General features: G+C 33.9%; 2 protein-coding genes across 2 annotated transcripts; both read left to right on the forward strand.

Moving 5' to 3' along the window:
* The first annotated feature begins 16,947 nt into the window (after positions 1 to 16,947).
* Positions 16,948 to 18,465, forward strand: LOC127135812 (uncharacterized). The gene has a single exon (XM_051062446.1). It carries the CDS (start codon positions 16,948 to 16,950, stop codon positions 18,463 to 18,465), a length of 1,518 nt encoding a protein of 505 aa, XP_050918403.1.
* Positions 18,466 to 21,258: 2,793 nt separating this feature from the next.
* Positions 21,259 to 22,678, forward strand: LOC127135813 (uncharacterized). The gene is made up of 4 exons (XM_051062447.1): positions 21,259 to 21,483; positions 21,585 to 21,875; positions 21,952 to 22,053; positions 22,220 to 22,678. Exons 1-4 carry the CDS (start codon positions 21,409 to 21,411, stop codon positions 22,676 to 22,678), a joined length of 927 nt encoding a protein of 308 aa, XP_050918404.1. The 5' UTR covers positions 21,259 to 21,408.
* Positions 22,679 to 23,006: the final 328 nt, after the last annotated feature.

The following is a 23,006-nucleotide window of genomic DNA, read 5'->3' on the forward strand; positions in this document are numbered from 1 at the left end:
GTCAACTGAGCACACACAGATGTCTCCTCTTCCAGGTCAGGAGTAGGTTCCAAACAAGAGTATCCCTTTGTTTGACACCTAGACACATCTGCTCTTCAACCAGTAGCTGCATACTTGTTGAACAACATGTTCTAAACTCACATAGAACATTAGTTCCACCTCCTTGGAACACACCTTCCTTGAAAGACTTCAAAGTCTTCACATACACTACTTAAGAGAGTAAAGGAATCAGTGATTAAGTGATTCTTACCATCCTGAATTGAGGACGTCATTATGAGTGGACTTGAGGGGACTCAAGTATCTTTGACATCTTCAGTAGATTATGTTGGGATCGGCAGCCATTCATCCACATGAGGGGAAACTACATCAGAGTTTGAGTTTTCCCAGGTATTATGCAACGGAAATCATAATACAACTCACCCAATGAACACACACTTCATCAGATCACCCTCCAAGAACATACCAAGTTTGAATATGATTCAATACTTGCACAGCTGTCCCACACCAAGGCCAATTGCCAATCTCCAGAGGCAGGTGCACACAGTTCCTGTCATGAATAGTCCATCCACCTACTTCAAGGGACCATTCAGGGAAACCACAGAACCATCTTCAGGTTCCAACATAACTTCTTGCAAGATACCAGAAAGTATCACCCATGGATCTCATCCAGAGACAGAACAGGATGTCTGCTCTGATACCAATTGAAATTCTGGTGTAGTCAGAATTCAGATGTTCTACTCCAAGTCATGACATCTGATCTAACATTGTAACTAATACAGCAAGATAGTTATTAACCACTGTACTAATATGCTCACGTTCACAGATGTCACGACATCTCATTCTATGTCACCCTAGAATGTATGAACACCTGGTTCTGTGCATCAGGAGGAAAGACTCAACAGAAATCAATCCTAGCACTCACTTCTGTTGTTTTCTTACATGATGTCTTACTGTTGATTTTGGACATCATCTGTTACATTGTTCCAGTGTGTTTGTCTTTTACTTGTATTTCCTGAATTAAAGGTTGAACACGTTAATCTAATTCCCACTTACTAGATTGCTAACAACTAGGCTATTTGTTAGGTTCATTAATTGTAGGTTAGTAGTTGGTTTCCTGGTTTTTCTCTAAGCTGTTGAATCCCTGAAGAATAGCCTGAGAAAAATACTGAACCAAAAAAACCAATCATCCTACACTTTAGCACCTGCTGTTGGGAATGAATGTCACAACATTCAGTTCGACTTCCAGAACATATGCTGATTCTGTTATGTTCCTGGAACCTTACTGTGCTAAGTTTGCAGTACTGTAAAAGACCAACTAGTCTCTACTTCAGTATCAGCCTTCAGTATCAACTGTCAAAACATCCAGTTTGACAGTTTCACAATGATCCTTCAACCAGGTCTGTTATCCTTGAAAAGAGCAAACTTAAATAAATACTGAACTGAAGGTAACCTGCTTATCATTCAGTATACGCTGTCACTGATGAATGTTACAACATTCTGATTGACATTCAAACAGAAGGCTATATACCAGGTCTGTTATCATCTTGATAAGCTGACTGGAATACCTGCTGAGTTATGACAGTAATAGAAACACATGCAGAAGGAAAACAAACACAGGAAATTGTTAACCCAGTTCAGTCCAACATGACCTACATCTGGGGGCTACCAAGCCAGGAAGAAGATCCACTATTAGCAGTATTAATTCAGAGTTAAACTCACCCGTTTACAACTCTTCACTTAATCCCTACCCAATGCAATCTATACCTAGGAACTCCTAGATAGAAACCTCCAGTTTCTATTCCTATCACTACAAATACAATGTAATGTTAACACACCTTGAACTTGCTTCACAGCTTCATTCAAGAACAAAATCACTCTTGCCTACAGGCTTTGAGTTACAAATACTCTCAGCTTTGAACACTGAGAAACACATGGTAACCTTCCCACAGATTGGGAGGTTTACCTCACACACACCCCTAAATTTTCATTCTAGGAGGCCTGCAAAAACTAGGTTACAATGTGCTATTTATAACCTAATCACCCAACTGGATTTGGGCCTTCAGAAATCGCAGCAAACTTGTTCTTTGCTGTTACAAATTCAGCAGAAAAATTCTGCTACAAACAAGGTCTTCAATCCTAAAATCTCTCCATATATATCTCCTTACTTTGAGCCTATATATCTTCTGATTGAGTCTTCAAGACCTCCACATGGGAGTTAGGATATTCACCAAATATCCTTACTAATCCCAGAATAAATACTGAATTAATTAATTCAGTTTTCTACACATGTACGATGTCACAGGCATGATGTCGTGACATCGTACATGACATGTTGGTCCAGATGTTGAATTTCTTCAACCCAACATATTAAAACAACAGAGATGATTACATTATTTGTTTTACAAAATTAATGCCAATCCTAAGGAATTAACAGGCTTATCTCTCAAGGGGAACCCAAGTTGACGACGGGTCAATGCAGGGTTGTAGTTGATTCCTCCTTGTATACCAATGAAAGGCATGTTAGAGAACTCACCACAACTGTCGATAATATCCAAGCTACCCAATGTAGAATCATACCAAACAATATCATCATTAGTGAGACACATCAGTCTCTGGGACCACCGTAGACATTGCCGGTTCTCCAAGAAAACAGGTGTTTTAGGCAAGTGTGAAATAAACCACTTGTACAGAAGAGGAACATAACACACAATAGTCCCACCTCCTTTAGAACTCCTCAAATGCAGAGAGAAATACATGTCACCCAATAGAGTTGGAACAGGATTCCCGATCAAGAAGATTCTAATGGCGTTAACATCAACAAAACCGTCAATGTTAGGGAACAAGGCTAGACCATAGATGAGCAATACAAAGATGTCTTCAAAAGCATCCTGTCGTACCCTAAATTTCACCCTAAGTTTTTTTACCTGCATCAGCATAGCATAATAGATCCGTTTTGTCGCACATTTCATCGGTTAAAAGCATTCATCAAGATTTAGATGAAAAGTCAAGAATTCTGGCATTTTATCTAGTCTTGATGACATTCATTCAGTCATCTATTGATTGAGTAATCAAAAGATTTGATTTCTCAAATCTCAATGCATCATTCATTTTGTTGCATATTGTTTCAGAGGTTCAGAAGATGATAATCAAGAGTGTTGTCATCATCTAAATCTTTATAGGGGTTTGTTTGTGTTTGAGAATTAGCAATAAATGGTCAAAGGGTGATTCAATTACATTTGATTGTCTGTTCACGGTTATTCAGTCAGCAATTCAGTTCATTTATAAGACGTTTGTATTTTCTACTTGTCATAACATGCATTTTGTTTCACATAGTGCTTGAAATATATTTGAAATATTTTTTTCGAATTTACAGACAGATCGGTCGAATCGTTTCTCAAATGTACGTTGAATTAACGGACGAAAAATTTCAAAATTGAGTTTTCAGATGTCAGTTTTCTTAATCTACAATTCACTTTGTTTAACCTGGTGTGCTCATTTCAATTTTCCGGCTACTTTTTCAGTCGCATTCTGATTAACCTGAGGCTTTTAACTGGTCGGTTTTTATTTCAAAAATTTGATCGAAACATGTATGTTTCCGAGAAGTTTATTTTGCGCTGATAATTTTGGTACAGTCAGTTTATTTATTTATTTAGAGCATTTTTTGTCCAATTTTTATTCTATTATTTTAATTTTTTAACCAAAATAATCGTTGGGATTAAATAGAATTTTTTACGTTTTATTTTGATTTTATTTTTATGTTTTTTATTTTTATTTTAAATTATTAATATTTAGTTTCTTTAAATATATATATATATATAATATATATATATATATATATATATATATATATTTCTTCCTCCACCGTTATTAGGAGCACACGTGTAACAATTAATGGCTGAGAGAGAAAGAGAAGAAAAAAAATATTTTTGTAAGATTGGAAGATCCAAGGTCTTGGAAATACTTGTCCTTTCATGACTTGTCCTTTCATGTACACGTGATAATTTCTCATCATAAAGCAGAGATATCAGTATCATTCATTGCACTTCACTCTCTCACTTTCTCAACCGAAAAAAATCTCCTTCCTCCTTCATGAAACAACACCCAAGGATTGAACCTTCATCTACTCTCTCATATAAGCTCTTCATCACCAGTATCCATTTCTTCCACTTTTACAACAAAATATCCTTGCAACTTCCCATAGTAACATAAACTAACCGTTGTGATCCATCTGCGACTTCACCCTACACCACCACCACATACGGATTACAAATCGTAACAACACCATTAATTGAGTTTCACTTGTTTTTTTTATATATTTATTAATGGGTGTTTGGTTTTTGTTTTATATTTTGTTTGTTGTTGTTTTAGAGAAGCTTGAGTTTAATGGTGATGTTTGTTTAAAAGTTGAGAAAGTTGGAGATGTTAAGATTTTCAAAATGTATAAATTTTTTATATTATTATTGTTGTTTATTTAGAGAGAGATGGATTGAAGGAAGAGAGTAAGAGGAGAGAAGATTTGGTCTTCTCCTTCTTTTATGTTAGTGAACGCTAGAAGAGAGGAAGAAATAGAAAGTTTAGAAATTTTTAAAACCTCCTACCAAGTGTCGTATTCTTAATGGAGGTTTTGTTTTTTTTTATAAAAAAAAACTCTTCAATCTCTCTTTCATTCACCGTCCTTGTTTTTTATTTTATTTTTAATTCTTTTTTTGTTATATTATTATTATTATTATTATTATTATTATTATTATTATTATTATTATTTAATCATTTATTATATTTTTTTTATTATTATCCACTATTATATATTTATTATTATTATATGTATTATTATTATAATTTGATTATTTATTGATATTGATTATCATTATTGTCATTGATTATCATTATTATTATTCTTTAGTTATTATTCTTATGTATTTACTAATTTTATTAATTTTTATTTATTATTATTTTTATTTATTTATTTTATTTATTATTATTTTTAATTATTAATTTTTATTATTATTATTATTATTGATCATTATTATTGTTAATTATTATTTTTGATATTATTATTGTTAATTATTATTATTGTTAATTATTATTATTTATAGTTGTTATTATTGATTATTATTGTTCGTTACTATCATTATCATCCTTATTATTTATTATTGTTGTATTTATTTATAGATTAATTTATTTTATTTTATTTTAAATTGTTATATAAAATTGATTTATTTGTCCAATCGGTTTTTCACAGATGCGATGCGATTTCGGAGTTAAAAATTCAATTTAACTTCAGAAGTTTGTTGAAGCGCATAAAGTTTTTTTGACTGACCTCAAATAGGGTGATTCCTACATGAATCACTTTACGATTGTTTAACATTATGCTAAATTATGTAGTTCAATTTCTGATTTTTACTTCGAGTCCCTTGGCTTTCTCTTGGGCCTTCTTACAACGAGATTTTTTTTTCAACTGTCTTTTAAAACTTATATCATTTAATCATCGTATCGTATCCCCATTCGATAAATTGTATCCTCATCCCCGAAAATTTATAATAAATTTACCGCTTTTATTTACTTTATTGTATTAGTTGATTGTTAATTCAAAGATTAAAATCAATCATTTTTAGAAAAGAACAAAAATAAATACTCGATCCAACGTCGAGCAATTTTCAAAAAAAATTAGAACCATTTTCATATCCACTTCTCCGTCATTTTTAAAACTTTCAAATCATTTCATTCTATTTCAAACGCAAAGAATAAAAACCTCGATCCAACATCGAGTGCCTTTTCCCTAGTCAAATTTAAAATACTTAATTATATTTAAACATTATTTCAAAAAAGATGAAAAGGGAAATTGTCTCGAGTCTTCAATTCCTCTCCTCAATTATTTGGATACGAGTAGCCTTACTCGGTCATTCAAGAAATTGTCATCTGTTGAAAGCTTCTGAGCCCCCGCCATATCCAAATTATTTTCATAATCAAACCTTAAGTTAAACTCAATTTCATAACAAACTTAGACGAAAAAGGAGGTGGTCTGGAGCCTTCCATTCCCTTCCCCAAGTACTTGGATACGAGTAGCCTTACTCGGCCATTCGAGTATTTGTCGTTCATCCAAAATACTTTAAGATTATTTAAATCCTTTCACAAATTAAGGATGAAAAGGGAGATGGTCTAGAGCCTTCTATTCCTCTTCTCGAGTACTTGGATACGAGTAGCCTTACTCGGCCATTTGAGTAATCGTCATCCAAGCAAAACACTCAAACCAATCAAACTTGTTTTCCGCCCTTGCGCGACCATGAAAACATTTTCAGAAAAGAGTATGCAACATCCATTTTGATGCGAAACAAACAAAAACTTCAGCCTCCAAGAGCGAGCAGCGAGTAAAGGTTTAATCGCTCAAATGTGATCCGAGCATCACTCTCTTTAAAAGCAATCCACCCAGTAGTTCTCTTTGGGCAGAACTACGTTTGCCTTGAGTTCTTCATAGCACCTGGAGATACGTAGGAGCAAAATTGTGAAATCTTGTCAGACACATTAATATTAAAAAACCTAAGTCTTTCCTTTCTTTCTTTCTTTTTCTCGCCCGATAAGTAGAAGATAATAATTAACATTAGCTAACACTCTATCATAAATTTAACTAAGTGGTTCCCGTTGAGTACAACGGACGTAAGGGGTGCTAATACCTTCCCCTTGCGTAACCGACTCCCGAACCCGAATTTGGTTGTGACGACCATTTTCTTTTTATTGTTTTTCGTGGGTTTTATCGATATTTTCCCTTTCCTTCGTTGGAATAAATAAAGTTCGGTGGCGACTCTGTTTGAACATCTTTTCCGTGAGTGTGCGAGCGTCTCACGAAGGATCGCGCTTTTCGAGATGCGACACATCCATGCTACCAACTTGAGCAAAAATAGTAGCTCTACCAATGAGGAACTCAAAAGTAAACCCAAGAATACCTCATTTCTTCACCAAATGAGCATCAATCTCAGATTTCTTCAGATGAAGGGCTTCGGCTATGACATGAGATATGGGAATCTCCTCCAATCCATTAAAAGGTACCTTTTTAGATACGGGCATACCCAAGAGATGTGCATACTCCTCCAACATGGGTACAAGTTGATAATCAGGAAAAGTGAAGCACCGATAGAGAGGGTCATAGAACTGAACCAAAACACTTTGAAGTCCTTCAACCACATCAGTAGATAATACAGACAAGAGCTTCCCATAACGTTGCTTGAAGTCTAAGGGATCTAATACAAAGGATGACAACATCCTTAGCTCTTTCAAATCAGAACATCTGAAACTATACTTCTTAGTGTTCCTTCGTCCATAATCCATGGTCTGAAAATATTTGCAAACAAGACCTTAGGTTCCTTGAAATTCACTTTTCTGTGATGAATGTTATGATGTGCATGTATGCATGAATGCAACAATCACACACAAAGGATCACACACAAGGCAAACACAAACAAAGGTCAAGGGATGGATCAAGTCATCATCAATATCAATCATCCATTTTGGTGGATTATGGTTTTCACCTTATCAACACCCAAGTTCCATTGATATTGACAAGACTTGATCGGATCAACCAAGAATCAAATTATTTATTGTGAGTCATGAGCATGAGGTCGGGTTAAGAACCATCTCAAAGGAGTGTACTACGGATAAAAAAACCTATAGAGCATGTTCTAAAAAGTTTCCAGAGTCGTGATCCCATCTATCGGATATTATAGGTTAGGATGACGGACTCATCAACCTATAATATTCTCAATAGAGACTCGTCTGAGTGTAGTATCGTGTAACAACTGTTATCAAGTCTACACTTGAACAGTCTCCGCACTACGTCCTAAATAGGCCAAGTTGGGTTAAATGTTCTACGGTCCTCAGCTTCTCGGACCCCCAAATTAGGGAAAGTAATGCATATCCACGAATTACTCGTGTGACATTAGTAACTCTAAAGAGGTCTCCACTGAGTAGATGGGTCTCAAGCCAACTCGTTAAGGACTACTCGACACGAGTTGAACATGAATATACCATCCTCCTATCTTAATTGCACTCAAGTTAGGGTTAGAACTTATCTCACCACACAGAGATCACTAAGCACAACAGACAGAATATATCACACAACAATATGTACAAACAAACATCAAATATATATATATATATATATATATATATATATATATATATATATTATATATATATATATATATATATATATATATATATATATATATATATATATATATATATATAAAAGTAGGCTAAACCCACTGAGGACTACTCCCCAGCAGAGTCGCCATTTAATTTATGTAGCGGAAAGTTCATGACCATCAAGCTACGGATGAACTTGACATCAATAAAATCAGAGTCTCCACCGTGCTTTTATGTTTCCAAAGGAAAGGGGAAATTTATGAACAAAACCCAAAGATAAGAAGTTTTTAAATTAAAACTAATAAAATGTCAGAGATTACAGGTAATGGGGATGGTTACACAGAGGGAAGGTGTTAGCACCCAAAGTGTCCTAGGTACTCCTAGGGAGCCCTTTTTTGTGTGCAAGTGATTTGGTCTAAATGATGTTTGATAAAATATAGAGTGTGGGGATGAGAAAAATAATTCATTTATTATATTTTTATGTTTGACAATACCTTCGGTCTTATGCCTACGTACCAACATAAAAATGAAGGATCAAAACCCTGTAGTTCGTGTTAAAAATTTCAAAGAAGTTGGTGAATTAATTTTAACAAAAGTTTAACAAGATAGGCACAAAAGGCCAAATATTTTAACGGGGTTGTTAGTTCTTTTTGTCCTTTTGAAATTGAAGTAAATATGATTAAGTTTATTTACAAGTTTGATTAAGAAAAATATTTGAAAATTCAATGGCATAAGGCCAAGGTTTCTAATCATTAAAACATGTCTAAGTTTGAAATCACAAGCAAAGAAAGTTTTTGAAAAGAGGGAGAGATTTTGAAATTTAAGAAGTGGGGGGAGATGAAGGGACTATCCTAGACAAAAAATTAAAAGTTAAGAGTTGAAAAGATCTGATAAATGAGATGCAATCCAACAAACAAGAATGTCATATAGAAACCCATTTTCCTTTGTACTTTAGCAAGCAACAAGCATAAGCAATATCCCAGCAAACCATATAAAGATCAAGGCATCAAATAAAGATAGCCATAATATCCAAGTAAGCATTCCAATAGCTAGCAATCTTCAATATCTTTCAATGTATCAGATGAAATATTCCTTGATCAGCTCAAAATAAACATCAGACATAGACAATAATAACAATATGATAATTAAGCACATAGTCAAAGTAACAGATAAATCAAATGCACTTAAGGTCTTGCATCAGATGAAAATCACCGTCAAGGATAGCCCAGTCTCAGATAGTGGCATTTGCCAAGTCCTTTAGCATAAGGAATGTTGCCTAATCCTAAGTCCAAAAGTTCATATAAAGTCCAACAGACCACCAAGATGTCTTTTAGGGTTTTTGTTGTTATTAGGTGTTTTAAGGTCCTAGACCACAAACAAAACAAAGACAAACAAACAATATATACAATCACAAGGTATGGCTCAAATGAACAAAGTGAAAAGGACTTGAAACATAAACGTCTTGCATGAAATGTAAATGGGAATGAATGATAAAGGTACTGAAATTTAAAGTGCATAAAGTAAATGACTTGAAAGTAAAGAAACATTAATAAAAGTTAGTTAAATGTTAGTGAAGAGTTTTAATTAATTAAGCCATTCTTTGGAGAACACTCAACCATTCACAAGTATGAATTCTTGAACCAAGACATCATCCATGAGAAGGGCTTCAACCTGGATAAACCAACATGTATGCCACTAGCTCTCATGAAAGGAAAAAAGATGAAGTTTCCACACAATTCCATGAAGAATGAGAGACTTACAATCTCACTTATTAGAATGTTATGCCTTGAGGGACAAATTTATCTCTATGTTAAGCAATCGTAATTGGACTTATGTAGAAGTCAAAACTATTTGAGGTCAGGCAATAAAAATATAGGTGTTAATGCATGTTAGAAATTTGGTACAAATTACCAAACTCCTAAAACATACCACACACTAAAAGAAATGGGGAGGACTTGTCTCAGTCTAGCTTATATTGATTCATTTGACACAAGGTCATTGATGAATCAACTAGCATTTAGACATTAGATAAATCATTGGTCAATGATGGATTGATAAAGAATAGGGATGAAGATGAAGAGGGAAAGGGAAATAGAAACCCAAATTGATCATAGGAGGAATTTCATCTGATCAATACTATCCATTTATTTTGGGAGATGAAATGTACATTTCATCAATCCCCCAAATCCAATAGTATTGGTCAGACAAAAGTCAAATCAACCATGACCAAGGCCAAACAGAAAGTCAAGCATCACAAGACCATAAAAGTGGCTCAACACAATTTTCAAACAATTATTCAATTAATAAACAATTTTTAAATGAAAAGTAAGGACACTATTTTAAAGAGAAAAAGCTCAAAAGTTCGAATCTGGCCTCATTTTTTCCAATTCCAGATATATTGAGAGATATGAGGAATTGAATTTTGAGGTACACGATCTGAGTTGCTTCGATTTGACCTCAAAGCGACTCAATCTTGTTTCCTATATTGGTAGGTCTTCATACAACCAATAAACAAAGAGAATGGTGGAGAATTGAGAGAGAATCGAAGGCTTTAAGTTTCTGAAAATTCACCTTCGGGTAGTAGTGATTTGGCTTGATCTCAATGTGAATCCACTTCGTTCTTCCTCTTGTATCTTGCAGTAGTCAATTGAGATGAAAATGGCAATGAATCCTTGGAGTTTGAATCCCAAAACAGAAGGATAAATTCAAACTCGATTTCAAAGAAATCTTTAAGGAATTCTATGGAGTAGGATTCTGAGTTTTCTTGGCAAGGCCTGGGCAATGTGTGTATCTCATTTCTGAAGCAACACACTTGTATTTATAGGCTACATGATTCATTTCTACACCAATCCAAAAAATTTCAAAAATAGCAATGTTGTGCATGGGTGCATGGCATTGAATTAGACTCAACCAATGATGCAATCCACTTACAATTCATGCATATTTGATAATGAAGTCATCACATGGAAACATGCAAAAAGAATTAATCATTTGAGTGCAAAAGTGTCCAAAACAAACCCAACAAAGGAACCATGTACAAGTCCCTCAATTCTTGTTCAAATGAAGTGACCTTGGATGATTTAGAAAGGTAACATCAAGGGGAAAAACTTTGATGTTGAACATTTTTCCACATGGAGCTTGGATCATGATGAATTTTGAGGTGGAAGTTGGAGAAATCAAACATGGTTGAAAATTTTCTAAGTACAAAGTCAAATGACCATTTCTTCCACCTTGAATAACTTTTTCTATGAGCTCCAAAGGAGAATGGTTTCTTCACCAAAGTTGTAGTTATTCGATTTATCTTCAATTTTGGTAACAAATTTAACATCATTTGGATTTGGCATAAGGGAGTTATGGATTTTAGAAGTTGAGGAAAATTGCTTGTTCACTGGTAATGGTCCAAAATGACCTATAATGTTTCCTCTTGGAACATGCGCTTTCAAGTTGAATTTGACATTTCTCAAAGAATCAAAGTTGGATAAGACATATTTAAATTGATCATAAAACTTAGATGACCTTCATATCATAAAAATTGAGCAAGTTGTGGTCCTTGGAAGTTGATCTCCTAACTAGGGCACAGACAAAATGACCTATAATCTTTCACCATAAAAAATGATTCCAAGCAAAATTAGCTCTTGATGTCAACATGAAAGTTGTTTGGAATGTCATAAAGAGTAACTTTTCTCTTGGAATCATTTTCATATGACAAAAATTGTAGGAGATAGGGTCTAGGGAACCTTATATTTGACAAGTTAACTTTCTCTAGTTAACCTCCTTGAACCAACTTGCAAACTTGAGGTTCCTTTGATCTTTGGGACTCATGGAGGATCATATATGCTTGAGATGATGCATAATGAAGTATCCCCTTGAAATATTTGATCAATTGATGAAGAAACTTAATGAGGAAGTCACACAAGATACCCAGATGAATTAGGGCTTCCAAGGTAAAACAAGCTTCCAACTCTTGATGAATTCTTGATCAAAATGACAAATAAAGAACATGGGGATCCATATATGATGCTTAGAACCAATATGAACCTTTCCTTGACTTTCTCTTTGCATTAAGGGTCTCAAACCCTAGTTGTGAGCTTGATGAGGCATAGGTGGACACACACACTGCCTACAAAAGAAACAAAGCTACATATAGACATATTTTTGGTATTTTGGTTAGTAAACAAAAGAAAATAAAGTGTGGTACATCAAATAGTGCCTGGTGAACTCTCCCAATATAAACCCAATGACTGAGGGGTAAGGAGGATGTCAAGGTGTGATCTCATAGCCAATGCAAATGATGATATATCATGAGGGAGAAAATTCTAGAGAGGACAGAGAGAAGAAAGAAGTTTAGAGATAGCAGAGGGAGTAGAGAGAGAAACAAGAGAGAAAAATGAGAATTGTGAAGGGGCGATGCTAATATACCCTCTCTCTCTCTCTCTGTTGCTGGATCTGAGACGTGTGCCCCCCTAATGGCCACGCGATGAACATACTTTGACCTATCACGAGTGGGTAAGTCCACGATGCACCTCTGTTTGACCTTAATCTCGTCCCTCCATCTGGAAGACTTTCTGCAGTCTTTCTATCCAATGTGTGGGAATTGATCCCGTTCACTCTTCAGTCAACGTATCAGAAGCTCCTAGTTAAGAGTCCATCGTTGACTCTCCCAGGACACCTCCGGGTGCAATGGGCTCAGAGAGGACAATGGACCTCTCTCTCTTTCTCTTAGCACCCCCCATCCTCAAGCCCAATTGTTGACTTAGTTTAACATGCAACCCCCTTTCGTTTTTTTGATTTTTTTAATTAATTAATTATTTAATTAATTATAAATTCTGATTTATCTGTTTAATTTTTAATTAATTGATTACTTAATTAAATATAAATTTTGATTTATCCTCTTAATTTTTAATTAATTAATTATAATTTTTTAAATTAATTTATTTATTTTTTAATTAATTAATTACTTAATTAATTATTAATTATGAGTTAATACTAATAATTAATAATATAAAAACATAAAATATATAAAATATATTCGAAAAGATATTTAAATGTTGAAATAAGATACTTTTATATATGTAGCCGTTACATTTAATAATATTAAAACGTAAAAGATATAAAATATATTCGAAAAGATATTTAAATGTTGAAATAAGATACTTTTATATATGTAGCCATTACGTTGTCCTTGTTAAGGCTTTATTGAAATTGATGTAACGATAGTGTCTGTATTATTAAACCCTTGCATTATTAAAGAAAAGTCAATGATATCTATCAAAAGAAAACAAAAACTGTATGATCATAAAAAAGAAAGAAAACGAAATTCAGAAAATTCCTCTAAAAAAATGAAAACAATCAATACTTTCTGTTCCTCCCACTAACCTTTATCAATCATTGATGTCATCGTGTAAGCTACTTCATTTTATACATCAAGCATGATCACTTCATTCATCAATTTAAAATAGGTTTATTAATGATAAATATGACACTATGAGGTGCACCAACTCTAGCTACCACAATTAATCCCTCTGTCAAATGTGTAAGAATATTTAGATATGTGGTCATCTTTTAATAATGTGACAAAAAGCGATAACCATTAGAGCGGTTTGGAATGCGGTTCGGGTGGTTTTGATTTGAAAGTCATCCGTTGGTTCGGTTGACTTAAAAAATAAAATAAAATAAAATAAAATAAAATAAATATTTTTTGATTTGATTTGATTTTTTACAAAAATATTATTGAGCCATATATACACTTATAGATGACAACATAATTTTGTATTTAACCATTCATATACTACAAAATAATAACAAAATTCATCATATTTGGACAATAATTTCAACTTTAATATGTAAAAATTATATTTGACAAAAATAAAATAATAAACGTAAAACAATAGCATATAATAATATCAAAAGCATTAAAATGAAGAAGAAAAAGTTAGAGGAGAGATTAGAGAAGAAGAGGTATGATAAAAACTAAATTGAAAGAGAGGACACTAACATAAAAATAAGAAGGTAAAAAAGAAAGAATGTAAGCGAGTAGAGATTAGAGAAGAGAAAAAGAATGCTAGGAGAGATTTGAGAAAGCTGAGACTGAAATCCTAAGTGTGAGGAAGAGAAAATCGTTCGTAGTCGTAAGGCTAAGACATAATAGATTTAGGTTTAGGTTGGATGCGAGCTAAGTAAAATTTGAGTTGTAACATATGCTGTTTGATTCGGTTTTGTTCGGTTTGATAATACAAATCGCAAATCGAACCAAATCGTGCAGTTTTGCTAAAATATGGCTCATACACATCTGAACTAATTTTTTTACGATTTTCGATTTGATTTGATTTAGTTAGCAATTTTTTATTGGGCTGGTTCATTTTGAACACTCGTAATATCTATATATTCTCCATTTGCATAAGCCTGAACAACTGAAAGCAAAATGTCATTATACCAACTAGGACTATGTCGGTGGGTTGATATCCGGCTCAAAATTTAAGTCCGACACAAATCACGGTTTCATCTAAAGGTTCAATTTCGTTTAATAAAATTTCAATTTTTAACAAATAACTTATTTGACGGATAAATCAAACGAATTTTATCGATTTAATATTTACCGACCTAAATCCTAAAAAATAGCTTCTTTTTTTAATATAAAATTCACATACATTTATTCTTTTAATTTAGAAAAAAAACTATCGAAAATATAGAATAGTCCCCAAAACTATTTTTTTATTATTGAAAAAATATATTATTAAGCGGTAATATTTTCAATATCATTTTACATTAATTTAATCATTATCATACTTTAAATCACCAATTAAATAAGATCTACAATTTCATATTGTATGTCATTATATTCTTGTGAGTTTATAATGCCATCATTAAATTATAAAAATAATAATAATCTGAGAATATTATAAATCTCATTTTATGGATCCCTGTAATAATAAAAATAAATAAAATAAATATTAGTGGAGTCACTACAAGAATAACTTTGTGCAGCCACGTGATTTAGTGACGTGAAATGCACGTGGCAAAAAATGCCAATTACGACGTGAATTTCACGTGGCTAAAGGTAAAATATAATAAAAAAATGGAATGACAACTTTTCAGGTTGGGGGGAAATGAAAATAATTAAAATTTGGTAGTGACATGCAGATCACGTCGCTATTTTAAATTTAAAATTCAAATAATGTTTTGTGAAATGTAATTCACGTCGCAACTAGTGACGTGCTGATCACGTGGGTACATGTGGGTACAGATGACCGTTGAAGGCTTTGTGGCGTGTAAATCACGTCGCAAATAGCGACGTGACAAGCATGTGGGTACAGATGACCGTTGAATGGTTTGTGGCGTGTAAATCACGTCGCAAATAGCGACGTGTTTACCACGTGGGAACATTTCCTTTACCTTCCCTCTTCTCTCCCTCTTCCCTTCACCGTTTCATTCTTCTTCTTCTTCGTTTCCTCTTCCCTTCCACCTGCAGACCCATTTTCCCCTTCAACCCATTTCTCTCCTTCAAGCTTCAGATCCATTGTGAAATTGGAAATTTAAAGGTAAATACTTTTATTATTTCAACTTAAACCCATTTCTGTTTAATATATATGAATTTTATTTTAATTATTGTATTTTTTTTTTAAGAAATAGCTAAGAGTGAATTATTCATTCAAGAATTTGGAGCAAACAGATTCAAAGTCTTCATCAAGGTATATTCAAAATTGTGAAATTTAATTTTTTTTTAATTATTTTCAGATTAGTTAAATGTATTGAGTTTGGACTGGATTATGTGTTGTACTTATTATGTATTAAAACCGAATTTGTTTGGACTGGATTTTGTTTTTGTGCACATTATGTATTAAAATAGAATTTGTTTAGAAATTTAATGTATTATATATTTAGAATTTGTTTAGAATTTGTTTATAAAACATATACCCTAATGTATTATTAAAACAGAATTTGTTTAGAATTTGTTTAGAAATATAATATATAATAGTTTTAAAAAAAACAGAATATTTAATGTATTATATATTTAATGTATTATACAAAAAAAACAGAATATTTTATGTATTAAATTTTTATAGTTTAGAAATAGATTTTATATAATATACTATTAATACCAATACTATCCTCTCTATTAATACCCTATTTATAAAATCATTTTTAATTATTTCTAGAGAAATTATAAATTTCAAAAGAAAATCATGTCAAGCTTGGAAATATTAAAACTTTGATATTACTTTGTTTAGAAACTATTTAATGCCTTTATATATGTGCACATTATATTTTTTAGAAATATAATATATAATTTTTTTTAAACAAAATATTAAAACAGAATAATATTTATAAAAAAAAAACGAAATATTTGTTTATTAGAAAAAGTAATATGAATCATGTCTAAAAAATAGAAGTTGTATTATTATTTAGATAATATGGTTAGTTTAAAAAATATAATAGATTAGTGTTTTGAGTAAAAATTGATAAGTGTGTATATATATTATTTAGATAACTAAATAAATAGAAGTTGTATTATTAATATTATGTTTAAAATAATGTATAAAAAACAAAACATTAATTTCATATATATTAGGGTATATGTCTAAAATGTTTTTTTTTTAAATAACACATATTAGGGTATATGTTTTATAAATATGTTTAGTTTAAACAATAAAGTATGTAATAGTTATATTATATATTTATTAATAGTATAATATATTTTTTTAAATTGTACGTAATAATTAGTTGGATGTACGATAGAACGATTTTTAAATTGGACGATAGAGGAATATCACTTTTGAAATTAAAATAGTAACGATTTTGTAAATGTGCAGTATGGAATATTTTCATTACTATCGTAGTTGGATGTACGATAGAACGTATCCAGGAAGACGTGGACTTAAACCGAACTTTGAGGAAGGAGTTAAAGGGTTTATCACATGGGCTTTCGCTCAAGAATGTTGTCTAAGCGAAGGAGGAGTAAGATGTCCTTGTCTAAAATGTGAATGTAGACCTATAATTAGTGACCCGGAGGAAGTAGAACGTCATTTGAAGAGAAGGGGTTTCATTAAAAATTACTGGGTTTGGACATATAATGGAGAACAGTTGCCGAGTAATGTACAAAGGACTACGACTACACATGCTTCTAGCAGTCGATCACATATGGAACACCGGGAAGAATTTAGTTTGATCAGTGACATGGTTGGCGATGCTTTTGGGGTTAACGTGACCTATGATGAACCTCAAGACTTCGATCAGGAAGAGTTGCCGAATGAGGAAGCTCAAAAATTTTATCAATTGTTGCAAGAAATGAATACGCCGTTGTTTGAAGGGTCGTCAGACTCAAAATTATCGATGTGTGTGAGATTATTGGCCGCCAAGTCCAATTGGAATGTTCCTGACCAGTGTTTGGAATTCTTTGCAAAAATGATGTTGGACGCAACTCCTACGAAAGACAACCTTCCCACAAGTTTTTATGATGCAAAGAGGTTGGTGTCGAAATTGGGTTTAGAGGTAAGAAAGATTGACTGTTGCACTAATGGTTGCATGTTGTTTTACGATAATGAGTTTGGTACTAATGATGGATCGTTGGAGGAATGTAAGTTTTGTAAGAGTCCGAGATACAAAGTTCGCAGTAAAGCCATTAACCGTAAGCAAAAACATGTGGCAGTGAAGTCCATGTTTTATCTGCCGATCATACCAAGGTTAAAAAGAATGTTTGCTTCAATGCATAGTGCAAGTCAAATGACATGGCATCATACAAACCAAACAAGTTCGGGCACAATGCGACATCCATCTGATGGTGCGGCATGGAAGCACTTCGATATGATACATCCTGATTTTGCAGCAGAACCTAGAAATGTCAGACTTGGACTATGCTCTGATGGTTTTACTCCATATGTCCAAGCGTCTGGAAGTGGATATTCTTGTTGGCCAGTTATTGTTACCCCTTACAACCTCCCTCCTGAGATGTGCATGACAAAACCATACATGTTTTTGACTTGCCTCATTCCAGGTCCAAAGAGTCCAAAAGCTGGAATAGATGTGTATTTACAACCTTTAATTGATGATTTGAAGAGGTTATGGATTGGAGAATGGACTTATGATATATCTTGCAAACAAAACTTTACTATGCGAGCAGCCTTGATGTGGACTATAAACGACTTTCCCGCATATGGCATGTTGTCCGGTTGGGGGACACATGGAAAAATGGGATGCCCGCATTGCATGGAACACTCTCATGCGTTCACGTTGGAAAAAGGGGGGAAAAGTTCGTGGTTTGACTGTCACCGCAGATTCCTACCGAAAGATCATGTCTTTCGAATAAATAAGAATGACTTCAAAAAAGCATAAGAGTAACAGACTTGCCTCCCCCTCGTTTCTCACCCGGTGAAGTATGGAACCGAGTTAGTGAACTGCCAAAATTCACAGATTATGGTAAAGCTTGCAGAATTGAAGGATATGGGGATACACATAACTGGACAAAAAGAAGTATTTTTTGGGATCTCCCGTATTGGAAAGATAATTTGTTGCGACATAATCTTGATGTTATGCATATTGAGAAGAATTTTTTTGATAACGTGTTTAACACAGTGATGGATGTTCAAGGTAAAACAAAGGATAATGAGAAGGCTAGAAAGGACATGGAGATTTTGTGTAATCGAAAGGAGTTGGAGTTGAAGGTTAAACCGAATGGGAAGTTACTAAAACCCAAGGCTAATTACAGTCTAACTTCCGAAGAAGCTAAAGCGATTTGTCGATGGTTAAACGAATTGAGAATGCCTGATGGTTATGCGTCAAATTTAGCAAGGTGTGCTGACTCTAGCACCGGAAAGTTGCATGGAATGAAAAGCCATGATTGCCATGTTTTCATGGAACGATTGCTTCCAATTGCGTTCTCTTCACTACCTAAACATGTGCTTAATCCACTCACTGAAATTAGTCAATTTTTTAGAGATATCTGTGCATCAAAATTAAGAGTGGATGACATCGTTAAGTTGGACAAAAATATTCCAGTTATTCTCTGTAAGTTGGAACAAGTGTTTCCGCCTGGTTTTTTTGACTCTATGGAACATCTACCTGTGCATCTTGCATATGAAGCTTATCTTGGAGGCCCTGTTCAATATAGGTGGATGTATCCGTTTGAAAGATTCATGGGTGATTCGAAGAGATCCGTGAAAAATAAAGCTAAAGTTGAAGGATCTATATGTGCACATTATTTGCATCGGGAAACATCACATTTTTGCAGTCATTATTTCAATCACTTGATGTTAACTCCAAGAATCATAAGGAATGAATTTAACATTAATGAAAAAAGTAAATTTACCTTATCAGTCTTCAGTATTCCCGGTCGTCCATCTGGTAAGAAGAATGTACATTGGCTGACTCAAAAAGAATTGCTAGCAGCACATGTTCATGTCTTGATTAACTGCGTTGAAGTTAAACCATATCTTGAGTAAGTATACCCACCTATTTAACTTTATTGTTTAAATATGTCAAACTTTTTACTCAAACTTATATTGATATTCTTTGTAGGGCATTCAATACCTCCTACTTTCAAAGCACCGGTGAACATCCGAATACTAGTGACACACATGCTTATTTTCCAGCATGGTTCAAAGAGCAGTTGTCATGCGCTGTTGCACCTACTCAAGAAATAATCCATTTGAGAAACTTGTCTAGAGGCCCTGTTCAAAGTGCAAATGAATGGCACACTTACTTTGTGAACGGATATAAATTTCACACTAAAACATGGACAGAAGGGAAAAAACCATAAACAGTGGTGTGTTCGTGAAAGGAGTTACAGATGGTGGTGAAGACGACTTCTATGGCACAATAACACATATTTACGAGTTGGTATACAATTACTTGGACTGCGAAAATAAAGTTGTCTTGTTCTATTGTGATTGGTATGATATATCTGCTAGAGGCACAAAAATAGATAAGAAATATAACACAGTTGAGATTCGTATGGATCGAAGGTACAAAGAGTATGACCCTTTTATAATGTCACATATTGTTAGGCAAGTTTATTATGTTCCTTATCCTTCAACTCAGCCACGTAAACGAGGATGGTGTGTTGTAATCAAAACAAAACCATTGGGTCATATCGAAGCCGATGATGTAGTAGTCGAAGATGTCGCTTACCAAGATGATGAAACTTCTCAAGTTAATGATGTGATTGAAGTTGAACAAATTACAAGTTTGTGTGATACAGTGGTTGAGGGCCATCAAGTTGATGCATCCACATTGTTGACAGAAAATGATGTGGATGAAGAATGTGAAGAGTTTGTATCCGAGGATAGTATCAGAACAGATGAAGACTTTGAATAGATAGTATGATGTATTGTTACTTAATGTACTGTGTATTGTTACTTAATGTACTGTGTAATGTTACTTAATGTAGGATGTATTACATGTGTTTATTAATTGTAGATAAAATGCCGCCCCGAACCGATAAGGGTAAGGGTCAGCAGCGCCCGAGGATAAGGGTATGTGAGGCTCCTCAGTCGGCCGTATGTCCTCCCCCACAGAGTCAGGTAGAGCCCATGTCTACGACCTCTCAACATTTTATGCCACTGCAGTCATCTATGGGGTATCCTCCCCCACAGACTCAGGTAGATCCCATGACCATGGGTTCACAGCCTTTTCTCTCGCTACTATCATCCCATGGTTATCCTATGGCCCAACTTGGGAACCCATCCTTTATTAGCCCATCTGGGAACCCATCATTTATTAGCCCATCTGGGAACCCATCCTTTATTAGCCCATCTGGGACTTCATCATACCATCAGACTGGGGGATCTAGTTTTCCTCATCCCTCACAGGTACCCCCACCCTTCATGCAGTCTGGGATCTTTCCAGATCCCACACAGGTACCTCTGTCGTCCCAGCATCCCACAAACACACCATCATCATCCACGCTTTCGAGGTCCCACACCCCACCTACCACACACATGCCCTCATCATCCACGCATCATGGGGGATCTCGCATCCCACACCCACCACGTGCCACAGATATACCCGTGCCTGAGGAGCAGGAGGAGCAGGATGACCAGGAGCAGCAGGATGACCATGTTTTAGAGCAACCAACTGCAAATCCCACAGAGTATGAGATGATTGATGGCAGATATTTTATTGAGCCATGTGGAAAATCGTAAGTATCTAATTTATAAATTTTATTTAGTATACATGTTTCCATGTTTCCATGTTTATAATTAACACTTATTCAAATTGTTGTTTAGTTTCTCTCCGAGTAGGCCAGCTGCACAGTGTGTAAAACATGTGATTCAACAAATGTATAAAAAAGCTTGGAAGTCATTCAAAGAACTTTCCAAGGATGAGAAAGATGAATGGTTTGATAAATTTAAGGTAAAATAAATTTTATTGTTGTTATTTTAATTAGTTATTTTATTGTAATATATTATCTAACACTTATCTAACAATTTTTTGAATGTCATACAACATTGTAGGAAAAGTGTACGTGGAATGTAATGGATGAATATATGATTAGAAAAAATTATCGGGGAAGAACATCTGTCCGACTTTCTGACATGCTTAGGCGTGTCAGACTTGATTGGGAAGAACGAAATATTCGTCCCAACTGGATAGGCAAGGAAGTATTTGACGAACTTCTTGCCTATTGGGCTACCGATAATTTTAAAGCTAAATCTCAAAAAGCAAAAGACATGAGAGCATCCGAAAGGGGGGGTTGCCTTAATGCTACAGGAAGTATAAGCATTGGAGAACATGCAAAACGGATGGTAAAAATTATAACTACGGTTTAAAATTATATTTTGATTTATTATGTGTTTAATTAAATTTATTTATATTAATCAGACTAAGGCACAAGGAAGACCCCCCCGACTTAATGAGTTGTTTGTGAAGACCCGTACAAAAAAATCGGGGGATTTGGTTGATGATCGGTCGAGAAGAACTATAGTAAGTTGTTTCTATTTTATTTTTTTTGTTAAAATTCTATCAATTTTGTGGCGTGAATTTCACGTGGTAATAATGTTTGTGGCATGAATTTCATGTGGCAACAATATATGTGGGATTCTTTTCATGTCACAACTGTATCTAATTATTTTATTTGTTGTATGTGTAGGAGGAGTATCAAAGATTGCTCACACAATTTCTAGTTGAAAATCCTCAATATACACCTGTTGGTTCTAATCCGCTTGATCCACGCGTGGATATGTATATTTGGAGCTTAGTCACTGGAGGGAAGGGACGTAATGGGTGTTTTTTTGGTGTTGGTCCTTTGGCTGGCAACTACAGAACCGGAGATAGAACTTTATTTGATAGAGTTGCAAGTGGGGAAGGAACGTCCCGTCCAACACAATTGACACCTGAAATGATGGAAACGGTGAGGCAACTGGCTCTAACAGAGGCTAGACGAGAGACGGCGGAGCGTGAGGCGGCGTTAAAGGCCGAATTAGAGGAAATGAAAAAAAGACAACACGATATGGAGGAGCAAATGAGACAATTTATGCAGTCCATGAGTAGAAATCAAAATCAAAGAACAACTGAAGACGATGAAGATGACGACGAATTTGATGTGTAATATTTATTTAGTTTTAAATATTAATTTTTGTATAAATAATTACTTTGCTATTTTTATAATACATTTTCATATGTGTAATTTTAATTTAAAAATATTTCACTTAATTATTAATTATTCTATATTTTATTATTTATTAATTATTTTATCTTTTATTAATAATATAATTTAATAATAACAATATATTTTATCTTTTATTTTAATTTTGTTTTTAAGTTGTGAAGTGTAAATCACGTGGGTAATTTGCCACGTGATTTTCATGTGGCAACATACCATCCATTTTCAAATGTTGTGACGTGATATTCATGTGGCAAAGTTGTGTCATGAATAT

This window comes from Lathyrus oleraceus, chromosome 4 (genome assembly GCF_024323335.1).
Source record: "Lathyrus oleraceus cultivar Zhongwan6 chromosome 4, CAAS_Psat_ZW6_1.0, whole genome shotgun sequence".
Classification (NCBI taxonomy): domain Eukaryota; kingdom Viridiplantae; phylum Streptophyta; class Magnoliopsida; order Fabales; family Fabaceae; genus Lathyrus; species Lathyrus oleraceus.